Here is a 12,950-nt window from a genome sequence, read left to right as displayed (position 1 = left end):
CGGCCCCCGCTCACCTGCGCTCTTCTTCTCCACTCTGCGCATGCGCTTGAGGCGCTTGAGCATGCCGCGCAGGTCGGTGATGCCGTACTGGAAGGCGATCTTCTCGTACTCGTTGGGGTTCGCATTCTTCAGCAGCTCCCACACGTCGATCTCGGGCTCTTCCTCCTGCTGCTTCACCTCCCTGGCCGGGGAGAACCATCGCCTAGCTCAGTGGCCGCCCTGGCCCTCGTGCACCGGGGAGGCCGGGGGCGGCGGTGCTCTCTCGGGTCGGTGTGAACTGCCCTGCCGAAAGCCTGAGCACGTGACGCCCGGGAGCAGGTGGCGCACGCCTGCCTGGAGGCCTGGCAAGCTCCCGGGTGGTGCCAGATCGCACGTGCACTTACTGGAACGCTTTCAACCTCCTAGGTGAGACACGATTTCAGGGGGAGCAGAGGCTCTCGGAAAATGCCCTGAACGTATTTTTGCTTATTTCAACTTTGAAGTCTAATTAGACGATGGAATTTTGAGAAACCTAAGAAGGGTGTTCAGTTAGGATATGGATATCGAATTCGTTTTGAAAAGTGGATTCAACTAAAAGATTTTAATGCTGGCCTATGAAAGAAAAATGCTCTTTCTGCCTTCGCGAATGGACACACGCTGGCTCAATGTGGTGACAGTACAAATACGTTATTTAAAATCCTTGGATTTTCCCTGCCATGTTAGTAAATACGTACATTGGCCATTTTTGCCGGTTTTTACACAAAAAACACTTCATGAAGGTTTTGCCACGAAGGTTTTTTTAAATTTGTTTTTGCTATGATTTCTGTGGATACCCATGCTTTTTAAAAAGAAGTTGTTTTTCTAGACTGGCCGGGGAAAAGGAGAGTGAGATTTTTAAAAAATTACCTATTTCATCTTAAAGTACTGTCTTGAATGTTTTTGAAAGCAGGTTGGGTATGAATTATAAAAAGATAAATGTTAAACTTCAAAGCAAACGGTTTAGGATTCCTTGAACAAGGAGCAAGTAACTCTGTGGGGTAATTATCAAAATTATGATCCCAAATTTTTATCAGTGACTAAAAAATGTATAGAACATATAAAAAACACATATGACTGAAAAATAAAAGATTTAAAATACACTTGTCTTCCCTTATTTTAAGCCACAAAATGAAACCAAAACTCAGGAAAACTTTAGGAAACTTTAGGAAAAGTGAGTAACACCAGTTTGACTATGACTTTCCGGAAAACTGGTTAATACCTCTTTTACATCAGATAGCAGAAACGAATTCAAGCTATCATGTTAGGGAATGATAGGTTACACAGTTTGAATTGTCACATTAATTACACCGGTTTCAGAGTTTCTTCTTTTCATATGTACTTTGAGAGGGAAATAATGGATAGAGTATATGGGAAGGGAAGAAGTATGCACATATTAACACTTTAGGGTAGCATTAGGCAAGAATAACTTCCAAGTGTCTAATTTCCATTTTACATTGTCACTAAATCTTTTTGCCCAATGAGGTATGGGGGCACCGAGAAAAATCTTTTGAAAAATGGAAGGAAGTGAGAGGTCCTTGGTCCTTCAGTAATCTTGATAGGAAGGACGAGACATCACCATTAGGAAGATGTGCCTCTTAAAAGCTCAAGACATAGGCATTATTTTTATCTCACTGAAATAATAACTACATCCTTTATAACATAGGGAAATTGACAAGTTTTTAAAAGTTGTCCTGAAATTGGAATATTGATAATAATCTGCTAGATCCACTAAATCTACTGCCTGAAAACAGTCTACACTGCAAATATATCCTTTACCTATTCGAGTAGGAAGTCTAGGAGAATTGCAATTAAGATATATTTGTATATATGAATATATGTATATATTCTCTGCATGGTGTTTCTTCAATATACTTTATTATTGTTCTATTTTTGTTACATTGTAGCTTAAATATAGTCCCTAGACTGTAAAATTATGCCATACTGCATTATGTTAAATATAGATTTTAACCAAGAAGACTTAAATACACATAATACGACATCTCCTGATATTGGTAGAAGGACTTAAAGATATCAAACTAGATATAGATAGCTAACAAGAAGTACCAATCAAGCACTGAGTCATAACTAGAGCCACGAGATGAACAGTTACCTGAAGGAAGCCAGTAATAGAGCCCCTCCTTTTTAATGTAGTTTCCTGAGTCCATTTTGTTGGTAGATTTAGAAAAGCCATCATGTTCACCATATTTTCATTAAAACACCGTTACACGCCACTCTACCGCATTCCTAGTCTTACCAGATTTCATATAAGAACACCAGTGATGTCTCACCCATTCCTTCCTTTTCTGTCCATCACTTGATTATATCCCAAATTGCAAAGAAGAACATTTTCGTGGTACTGGATAGTAAGATCAAGGCTCTCACCTGGAGCGTATTTTTACTTTCATGGTGGCTGCATGTGACCCTGTCTGCAGGGCTGTGTTAAGTTATAGTGAAGAGAAACCCCACGTTCTCTATAGGCACTTCTGATTCCTTTCCAAGCCTTGAGATAGGCCTGTATAATGTTCACAAAACTTTCGTCTACATGAAAATTTCTATAACTTGATGGTCCTAGTGAAGAATACAGCAGTTATAGAAATTTCATGCAGAATAAAGCTTTCAAATATTTGTGCAGGTCAAATCCCGTTCAGGAACTTGCCCCAAAGATTTACTCTCATTTAGCTGATGTCATTTGAAATAAGCTGGCTTTGTTCAGGGCAGAGAGCTCTTTTGTTGAATAGAGAGGTTTGTGGTAATGATATTTATTCTGATGGGGATTTTGACACACACACACACACACACACACACACACACACACACACACACACTCAAAGGAATAGAAATGTTAATCATGTGTCATTAATGCCAAAAAAAAAAAAAACACATGCAATTCACAAATTAGTAGGAACACAGTGATTTCTAAAGTTATACTTGTGGATTAGTATAGTACTTAAATGAATACAGTCTTATGTTAACAGCAATCTAATTATGAATCAAAATCATAATTAGGGGATACAAAGAAAATGAGAACTGGAGACATGTTGGATGCCAGCCCATTTAAAAAAAAAAAAAGATTGTTTTTCTTTCATCATTTTGATCATATCATTAGATTTCTTTTATTCTAGGAATACCGGTAGAACTAGTCTATTACTTTTTCTTTCTTTTTTCCTTTATTTATTTTTTTGAGTTGGAATCTCACTCTGTCATCCAGGCTATACTGATCTCATGGGCTCAGGCGATCCTTCCACCTCAGCCTCCCGAGTAGCTGGGATTACAGACACATGCCACCACACACAGTTCATTTATTTTTTGTAGAGACGAGGACTCGCTACACTGTCCAGGCTAGTCTCGAACTCCTGGGCTCAAGGGATCCTTCCACCTCAGTGCTGGGATTACAGGCGTGAGCCACCACACCCAGTCATCTTTTTCCTTTTTAATCAGAGCATGGCGCTTAAAATATACTGTATCACATTTTTATTGATTGTGTATGTGCATTTTGTTCTTTAAGAATACAAGTTTTTTGAGGAAAAATGTCGTATTTCCTTAGTGGAAGTGAATGTTTATCTGCTACTTGTGAGTCAGAACTTTTGTGTCTAATTTAATTTTCACATTCATTTGATTAAGTAGTTTTTACTGTTCATATTTACACATGTGGAAACCGAGTCCTAAATGGGTCATGTATTTTGACTACAGTCACATCATTAGTATGTGGTAGAGTTGAGACTCAAATCCATGTTCTGACCCTCCTATGAGTATGTATCCATTCCTTCCTACCTGCCAGGCACTGCATTCTTTCCCTCACCTCACCTGGCACTCTCCACGAAGAAAGCATTTCATCTTTTCCTGGTTGAGTAAACGATTGCAGGGAGAATAAATAGCTCTCTTTCTGATGTGTCCATTTGTGTTATGCATGGAAGCACCAGCTTCCAGGGTAGATTCAGAATGTGTTTCTTATATGGAGTTACAGGAAAAGGCCTGACTCAGAATAGGGAAGCTTGGGTCTGGACCCCTGCTTCTAATGCCTGTGTGACTTGGGGTGAGTCTCTCGCCATCTCTGGACCTTAGTTTCTCCCCTATAGAATGAAGACAAGTGAGACTCACTTAAGGGTGCTACATATACTATTGCTTTAAATGCATTTGGGGAGTATTAATATTATTGAGAGTAATGACTATTTGAAGTATCCAGAGAAGGAAAGATGTACTTATATTGCTACAGTCTATTCATTGGCTAATCTCCATCAATAATTGATAATTCACTCCCATTAATATTTCTGTTCTCGACCTGCATGTTGAGGGCTGACGTGCATTTTTTCATTCACAGGAGCTTGAATAAAGTCATCCTACTATACATGCATATATAAAAATCATTACAATTATTTGTAATTTGTAGTAAAGCATATTTGTACTTATGTTCCTTTAATAACCATGAAAGCGCTAAAAAAAAAAAGAAAAAAAACCCCGAAAAGCTAAGTGAAAACTGATAGAACTATTAATTTAGAATTGTCAGGCTAGGCACAGTGGCTCATGCCTATAATCCCAGAACTTTGGGAGGCCAAGGTGAGAGCCTGACCTCATAGTTTCAAGACAAGCCTGGGCAACTTGGTGAGACCTCATCTCTCCAATAAATAAAAAAATTAGCCAGGTGTGGTGGCGTGTGCATGTAGTTCTAGCTCACTGGAAGGCTGAGGTGGAAGGATCACCTGAACCCAGCAGATCAAGACTGCGGGGGCCGTGAGCATGCCACTGCACTCCAGCCTGGGCAACAGAGTGAGACCCTGACTTAAAAAAAAAAAAAAAAAAAAGAATTGTAGTTGTACTGTGTTTATTCACAAATTTGCTAGATAAACACAATGTCAGCAAAAAGCATTTTTGTTGCTTTTGTCCTATAGTAAACATATATGTATAATGTTATATATAGTATAGTATATGATTGTCCATATATATGGTTAGAAAGTCTATAAAATGTTGTGATAAATATTTATAATGAAATTCTACAAATGTTTTTGCAAGCAAGAACAATGCAGGGGGGAGTGAGGTACTGATAACACTGATTTCCATTTTGCTACTATATTTTAACGCTTCTAAAATGCACATTTTGGGGACACTTAAAACATCTGTGAAATAAGGATGCAACTTATAAGCCACAGTGGGTCATAATAAACAATTTGGAACGCTTTTTCCATTGCTTAGGGATTTATAAAATACTGGTACATCTTAAAATCAATGGTGTCCTAGATCTGAAGAAATACAGTGACTCATAAATAATAAACTAAAGAGATCTGCCTCTTAAAATACATATATAGGTGCAGACTCCTACCAGAACTGTGACATCAAGTACCAAAGGCAGGCGAACAGAGGCTTTACTTATTCCATCATGAGGAGGAATCCTGTGGACAGGTTTCTAGGTATTTCAGTCTCATGTCTCAGTTTTCAGATCTCCTCGTCCCCATCAAAGGAAATATGTGAAGGCTCATGAAACTTTTATAAAGAAAGTTTAAAAGCATCAGTTAAAGTCCTTAACAGATTAGTATGCAGTCATTTCTCTATCTCTTTCTTAGTCAACTGTTAGAATCTACAAGCAAAACACATTTCAAGAAGTGAAAACTTCTTTGAACAACATCCACTGTAAACTTGACTTCTGTGAGTGGGTGTCTGAAAGCTTTCCAGGCCACAGAGCTCGGTTCTCACCTACGCTTCAGGAGACCACTAAAGTCAAGTTCCCCTGCATCCTCTTGGCCTTCTCCACTGTCATTAACAAAAGAAAAGCAGGTTTAATGTGGACACTCCAGAACAGTTTTACCCAAACACTCTACATGTGACAGATATGCAATTTTGTACCAGCACACAAGGACTAAATTAACACAAACTATTTCTTTTCACACAAGTGACATTTTAAATGTTTGGAGTACGCACTTGTGGAAAAGTACACGAGGAGCTTGTGTTCCTCTACGATTTCAGAAGACACATTTTTGTAGATTGCATATATAAAACTGCTTGGATTTGTGTTAAAACCGGGTAACACAAATGCACTTAAGCCAAACAACACAAAGTACTTTGTTTTTGCAGGTCGGGGCCTCTAGAAACGTATCTGTGTAAAAAGCAAAGGACTTTTGCTGATCTCTGTTGCTCGGGTAAGACAGAGATTGGCTTGGAGGGTGAAGCGAACCCCTGTGAGATATATAAGTTCAAAGCCTTATATTCAAAGGTAACCTCTTTGTGTCCATGAACAGATGAATCAGATAATATAATACCAACACAGCATGAAAATGGAGCTAACACAGAACTTTTTAAAAGATGCATTCCTTTCCATTTCAAAGGGCAGTAATTTAATCTTAGCTTTCTCGTTAATATTTATACCTTTTTAAATGTGTTTTTCAAAAATTGTCTTGGGATTGTTAATAAGCCCCTTACTAGTAGTTGTTAAAAGTGTTTTTCTATAGAGAAATGCATCTTAAATTAGGCATGCAGCCACCATGGGGATTTCATGGAAACTCTAAATAGAAGCTCTAGAGCTGACATTTAAATGGCACTACGTATTTACTTACATGTTTAATTTTTTTAATGAAGATTTTGTGTCCTGCTCTTTACAAATGTTAGTTATGGTTTCTAAGTAAAGAGTCTGTGGGTTTAAAAACAGTGTGTATAGCATGTGAGTTATAAGAATTAAACTCAAATAATGTGTTTTCAATATGTATTTAATAGCAGGTGTTTGCAGGCCTTTTGAAGCAAGCACGTTTCAATTCTTTTAAAGCACAAAACTCAGTAGACCATGTCTCCCTCTCCTAATGATATACTTATATGTGGCATGAGCATAGTTTCAAGCCCATGCATTACTGAGCACGGGATGAGGAGGTGGAAGACAGTAAGAGGATCTGAAAATGATGTTTTTTAAAGTTAATACGAAATACACCAAAATCCTAGTAATATTTAAATATCTTTTTAAAATAATTACAATTCTGATTTATTTGTAATTTAAGAAGGAATTATTCCTTTATTAACAGACTAAATCATTGTTCTGTAATAGTTCAGCATGGCTTGCCTTATTCAACAAAGCTTGATGTGGATTCTATCTTAGGGAGAACAAAACATTTTTTTCATGAAAGAATTTATATTATGGAATAATTAAGCACAGAAGGTAACATAAGGGGCTAGTTACATTTCTCAGAGACTAGAAAAAAATGTATTTTTCTTCCTTGACCCCCTGATTTTTCAGCCTTGGTAGTTGTAAAAATAAATAGGCACCTCAATTTTGCTTTGGACAGTATTCTTAATGCCAGTAGATTCTGTGGTCTCTCACTGAGGAGAATACAGTGTTACATGGTAATAACTTCAATAGGTAGCTACTTAATTTTAGTTTTCTGGGGCACATGGTTTAGTAGCACCATACGTGATTTCTAAATAAAAAAGCAGTACAAATAAAAGCTTTCAGACATTACTTAAATGATACTGTGAAATGTGTCCCTTTGTATATCTCTTTTGATCATTTGGTGGAAAACAATGCAATTAAGAAAGAAGCCACTTATGAATATGTAGAAAGTGTGTCTTTCTAAGGCAACTGTGAAAAACTTGAAAAATGGGAGTTCTAAAACATGATCAGTATGTGCTTAATTGGGCACTGAACCCATGATTTTTCTAGCTTTTAAATAAATGGTGTGGTTGACTACAACGAAAAAGTTTGTCTCATTTGGAAGACGGAGTGTAGAAGGTGAGGAGTGTTTTGAAAATCCTCCACTTCTGCGTTATATAAAAGCTACCTAAAGCTGCCTTTTGAGGTTACCTTCTCTTGAAAGCAGATCTGATGTCAATGTTCGGAGTAGTCCCAGTAGATTCTTTGAAAGAAAAGAAAACAATAAAATAAATACCCATAAAGAAGGCAGTTTTGTGTTCACTTCCTTTACCGGTCGTGGCTTCTTCAGATGAAAAGACTGTCAGGTGGAGAGGGTGGCCCCCTGGACGGCTGAGCCGCAAGACGTCATCGCACCTCATCCTCCTTCAGTCAAGGGACCTTAGAGGTTACCTTGTCCAGCAGTCACTCGACCTGCCTGCCCAGTAGAATCACCCAAGAAACTTAAAAATACCAGTTTCTTGGTCCTCTCTGCTGGAGATTTTGATCCATCAGGTCAGGGAGGGATTTTAAGAAAGTCTAAAAAGCCTTCCAGATGATTCTCAGAGATGCCCAGCCAGGGCGAAGCAACTGCTCAGGGTCAGATTCCCACTTATTAGACCTCTGTTTGACATCTCTCTGAACGGAAATCTCACAACCTTCCTGGCTTTAAGAGGGAATTATGCCTTTACTAACAGACTAAATTATTGCTCTGCGGTAGTTTGGCAGAAAAAGCTCATTCTAATGTTAGGACACAACTCACCTTCCCATAATTTCCACCCTTTGATTCTGGTCTGCCTCAGTGCCTCTTGTGTGCATGGGAAAGGGTCTTTCCTTGTTCTGTGTGGCAGCCCTGCCCCCTCTGCTCAAGCCCATCCTGCTTTACCCTACACTCAAGTGAGGTTTTTGGACCCCTATCTTCCTGGTTACCTTACTGCAGAAAGGATCGAGGTGAGGTATGGTATCCATGGCCACAGGCGGTCCAGTTGTGGAGTAAGCAGAGTGGTTCAGAAGAAAGACTCACTTGCTCACCAGGGACCCTGTACTGCTTGGAATAGCTCAGTCACACCAGCTTTTTTTGGCTTCTGCAGCTACATGACACTTTGGACTCAGCTGGAGTTTATGATGTTTGCTGCCAACTCAACTTTTCTTGTATTCTTATAAAATGTTTATCTTTCCCAACCTAAGTGCACACCTTTACATGTATCCCTGTTAAGTCCACTCTGGACAACACACAGAGCACGTGGATGGAAAACGTCCACATCTGACATGAGCCCCTGTGAGAAATCCTCCCTTCCACCTGGGTGTCCTGACACCCTCATCTCTAAAAGCGAACCCAGTAAAACAGTTACATCCGGTGGCAACACAAAATGACAGCATTCCTGAGAGACTGAAGGAAGACAGATAGCATGAACGAGATACCACTTAGCAATATCATTCCCTCAACTCCACTTTTAAATTGTCCGGCAACAATTGAGTTTAGCAGACTTCCATGATCAGAAACACACACAGTTTTAAAATTCCTCCCCAAATCTCATAGTATTACAGAACCACCTTCTCCATTCCCTCACACCCATTAAAAAACAAAAAGTCACATGTATACGGGCAAGAAGGCGGCTCCCTTACCATGCACTTCAAGATCGAACGAACAGCTGTCAAACTTATCCTTATAGGAGACCTCGCATCTGTAGTTCCCTGAGTAGTTCTCTTTGGCCTTGATGATCTGCATCTCAAATGTGTACACCTGTAATGGGATGTGTCCAGACACGGCATCATATTTCTCAGCATTGACTGAGAGATGTGTCTGTATTGGGGGATTCCCGGGGAATGTTCTCAACACAGGAGGGTAACTGTGTCTCTGCAGCCCGTGGGTGTAGCAGAGCAATCTAGGAATGGGAACTCCAGAGAATATTCTGAGGCTGCAACCTTTCAAAGTTGAACCTGAAAATGACCATCTGCCTCACAGAAGGAATGAGCCCCATGCAGGAGTCAGGACCATACCCGAGTCTGCCTCTCGAAGGTTTCCTTTAGCTGAAGGTGCTTTCCAGCTTTGCTGGCCAGATCCATCCATTTCCCTTTGAACCATTTGACAGTGGGTTTTCTCAGAAGATCTTCAGCCTTGACTTTGGCTGTAAAGGTGATATTTTCGCCTAGGAAAACACAAGCGATTCAGCCTGGGGTTTAAAAATGGTCATTTGTCTGACTTTCAACTAGAAAGAGTTGACGCAGGACTGCATTGCACAGACTGATGTGTTTTACCCTCAGAATGGTGCAATGAATTGATTCTGATTTTCTTTGAGTGTTCTAGAGGTTTTAGGATATTCTCACTTTTTCTGCTTTGGGGACTCGTGGAGCAGAAAAAACAATGGGGACATCAGTGGAAATAATTTTTTTATATGAATATATATATGAAATAAAAAATTTAAATGGGTTTTTCCCATCCTTTGCATTAGGCAAGGTGATGAGAAGCCTTGAATTATAGGTATATGACTACGTGAAACTGATATTTGACATAAACCTTGCCTATTTGTGTTGATTAGACCCTGAGGATGTCACCCTGCAGCTCGGCTGCCAGACGGTTGTTTCTGTGTCTTAAGGATCACAAGGGACTAATTTTCTGTTTCATGCAGGGTGCTTCTGCATTTCAGACCTGAAAGAAAGAATTCTGGAATGTGGTGAGCTACATGCTTATCTGCATAAGATTCATAACTGTCAAACACTAATTGTGATCATCACATAGTCCTTATACAGACGTATTCAGTATTCAGTACCCAGACGTATAGAATACCCAGACCCTTCTCCAGCCCACCATCCTGTTTATTGCCATCATGGCTTTTGCTATTATGTCCATTTAATGTCTTCTTGTCTGCTCCTCTCATCAGCCTGTGAATTCTGAGTGCTCACATGTTATACCTAGTGTTCAGCACAGTGTCTCCAACAGGAGGTGTATAATCGATATTCTTGAGTGAATATTTTAAGAGTTGAACTGTCCGACTCGCTGCATGATATCTGATATATCATGTGCTATGACCCAGCATGTGTGCAGATTTGGAATCATCTATGGAATGAGTTGTGGTGATGACAGCAGACTCTGCCTCAGAGCTTTATGATGTGCCAGTCTCTGCCCAACGTACTTCACAGGTAGGCCCTGTTATTATCTGCATTTTATAGATGGGCAAACTGAGGCATAAAGAGGTTACACTGCCCAAGGACAATAGCTAGCAAGAAGCAGAATCAAGATTTGAATCCAAGCTTCCTGGTTCCAGAGTCCAGGCTCTGGATTCCTGTGTGCTGAAGGTTGCTGAAATAATAGCCGCCACTCACCTTTTCAGGTTCTAGAAAGCAGGATTTAGTATCTACATTAAGTACCCTATGTACAGACAAGTTGTGTTTTGAGAGTACGTTTGTAAGTCCAGTTTGTTTGAAAGTCCAACAAAGTCAGCCTAGGTACCTGACTAACACAATTGGCTATACAGGTACCAGCTACATCACCACTGCTTTTACGCTTGCTTCTGGACATCCTGGGCTTGAAATAAAGATACTGCACTACTGTACCCTACATAGTGTTGTACAGTAAAGTACACAAAAGCACAACTACTTGTAAAGGATGCACAGCCATGACAGTGTATGCCAGGCACATGGACTATCTTATGTGATTGAACATGCGAATGCACATTTACATCTTTGAAAGTTTGCATCTTGAAGTTTCGTATGTAGGGGACTCACTATACATGCAATGGGATATTATTCAGCTGTAAAAAGGGGCGGAGGACTGATATATGCGACAATGTGGCTGGACCTCAGGAACGTTAAGCTAAGTAAAAGAAGTCAGACACAAAAGATCTCATGTAGGATTCCATTTATATGAAATTTCCAGAATAGGAAAATCCATAAAACGAAGCAGATTAGTGGTTGCCAGAGCCTGAGGGAGAAAGGGCAGTTGGGAGTAACGCTTAATGGGGCACGGGGTCATTAGGGGGTGACAGACCTGTTTTGGAGCTAGATGGAAGTGGTGTTGCACAACACTGTGAATGTACTAATAATAGTCACCGAATTGCTCACTTCAAAATGGCCGATTTGGTGATACGTGAATGTAATGCTAGGCACTCACCAACTTTCACTTTTCCTGTCTGAGGTTTTTCAACAAACAGGACAGATTCAAGCTGAGAATTGGTGTTCTGCTTGTCTTGCTCGTCCCCAGCTGGTGACTCGCCAACAGACCATTCTGATGAGCAGAAGAAAGGATCATTTCAGAGCCAGGTTCTTTTAGGCAGACTTACCTGGGCTTCTCGTTCTCGTCAACGTTGGAGTTTTTCTTTGTCTACTAAACCTAGATAAATAGAATGTCATTCTCTCCGCCCCCAGCAGCCCCTGAGAAAGAGGGACAGATTCCCATTCTTATGAGGATGTCTCTTCCACGATGGGGCAAGGGAACATTTTCTAATTCCTGGAAATAGTGCAACTTTTCAAGTGAGTTGTCATTCTCTTTGTTGGCAGCCATGGTTCCCTTGTGCCACCATCCTGCCTGTTCCCTAACAGATAAGCAATGGCAATAAGCATATTAAAGCTTTTCCAGGTTGACTGTAAGGCCATATCTATACAACTGAATTGAAAAAGACTTGTGGGGCAGTTTGATGGGTCTGACAAGGGTCAGACAGCCGAGCCCCACCTGGTATGTCTAGATTCCTTGCTGTTGTTTGATTAGACAGTTCTATCAGGGTTGTATAGTTGTGGCCATTGTCTGACAAGGAAGTAACAGATCGTAACCAGCAGGTACAAATCTCAAGGATACTCGGAGTGTCCTGTAAGGGGGTGGGAGGCTGTGACAGAAAAAATGTAAAGAGACAGAAACTGAGGCTTTCCCGTGAAGAGAGACAAGTTGGAAAGGGCGTTTATTTTGCACTTTCTGGTTTGCACTCCGGTGCTTGGCTGGCATCCACCTGTGGTCCGTTTCCATGAGGCAGACAGGAGAAAGAACTGTCAGTTATCCCCTGTGTCTCTGAGCTGAATACAGAAAAGTTCAGTTTCAGCTACTTACTCACTGGAAAAAAAATGCACGGGTCGTCAACTTTCTACTTGTTAATGTTGAAAAGAAGAAAAACGCACATTTAATTATTTTAGTTTTCAGGTATCAATCATGCTAGGTATTTCTATCCACAGGAGATCTCATTTTCATGGTGAAATTAAGTAACATAGTCACATGATTACACATTTTTATTTTTATTTTTTTTATTTTTATTTTTTTGAGTTGGAGTCTCACTGTCACCCAGACTGGAGTGCAGTGGCCGCTCCCGGCCACCGCAGCCTCGACCCGCTGGGCTCCGGCGATCCG

General features: G+C 40.2%; 1 protein-coding gene across 1 annotated transcript in view; it reads right to left on the bottom strand.

Annotated features, from left to right (window-relative positions):
* MYBPC1 (myosin binding protein C, slow type) overlaps positions 1–12,950 on the bottom strand; it is a 94,661-nt gene that overhangs the window by 50,352 nt on the left and 31,359 nt on the right. The window contains exons 6-11 of the mRNA XM_021706719.1: positions 11,730–11,843; positions 9,620–9,768; positions 9,245–9,362; positions 7,793–7,844; positions 5,704–5,760; positions 15–181 (exon numbers count right to left, since the gene is read on the bottom strand). Coding sequence (XP_021562394.1) covers positions 15–181; positions 5,704–5,760; positions 7,793–7,844; positions 9,245–9,362; positions 9,620–9,768; positions 11,730–11,843 — 657 coding nt within the window. The remainder of the gene's footprint in view (positions 1–14; positions 182–5,703; positions 5,761–7,792; positions 7,845–9,244; positions 9,363–9,619; positions 9,769–11,729; positions 11,844–12,950) is intronic.

The sequence above is a fragment of the Carlito syrichta genome, unplaced genomic scaffold (genome assembly GCF_000164805.1).
Source record: "Carlito syrichta isolate Samal-C Ts95f unplaced genomic scaffold, Tarsius_syrichta-2.0.1 Scaffold315954, whole genome shotgun sequence".
Taxonomy (NCBI): Eukaryota; Metazoa; Chordata; class Mammalia; order Primates; family Tarsiidae; genus Carlito; species Carlito syrichta.
The sequence above is the reverse complement of the archived record's forward strand: the minus strand, read 5'-3'. Positions and strand labels throughout refer to the sequence as shown.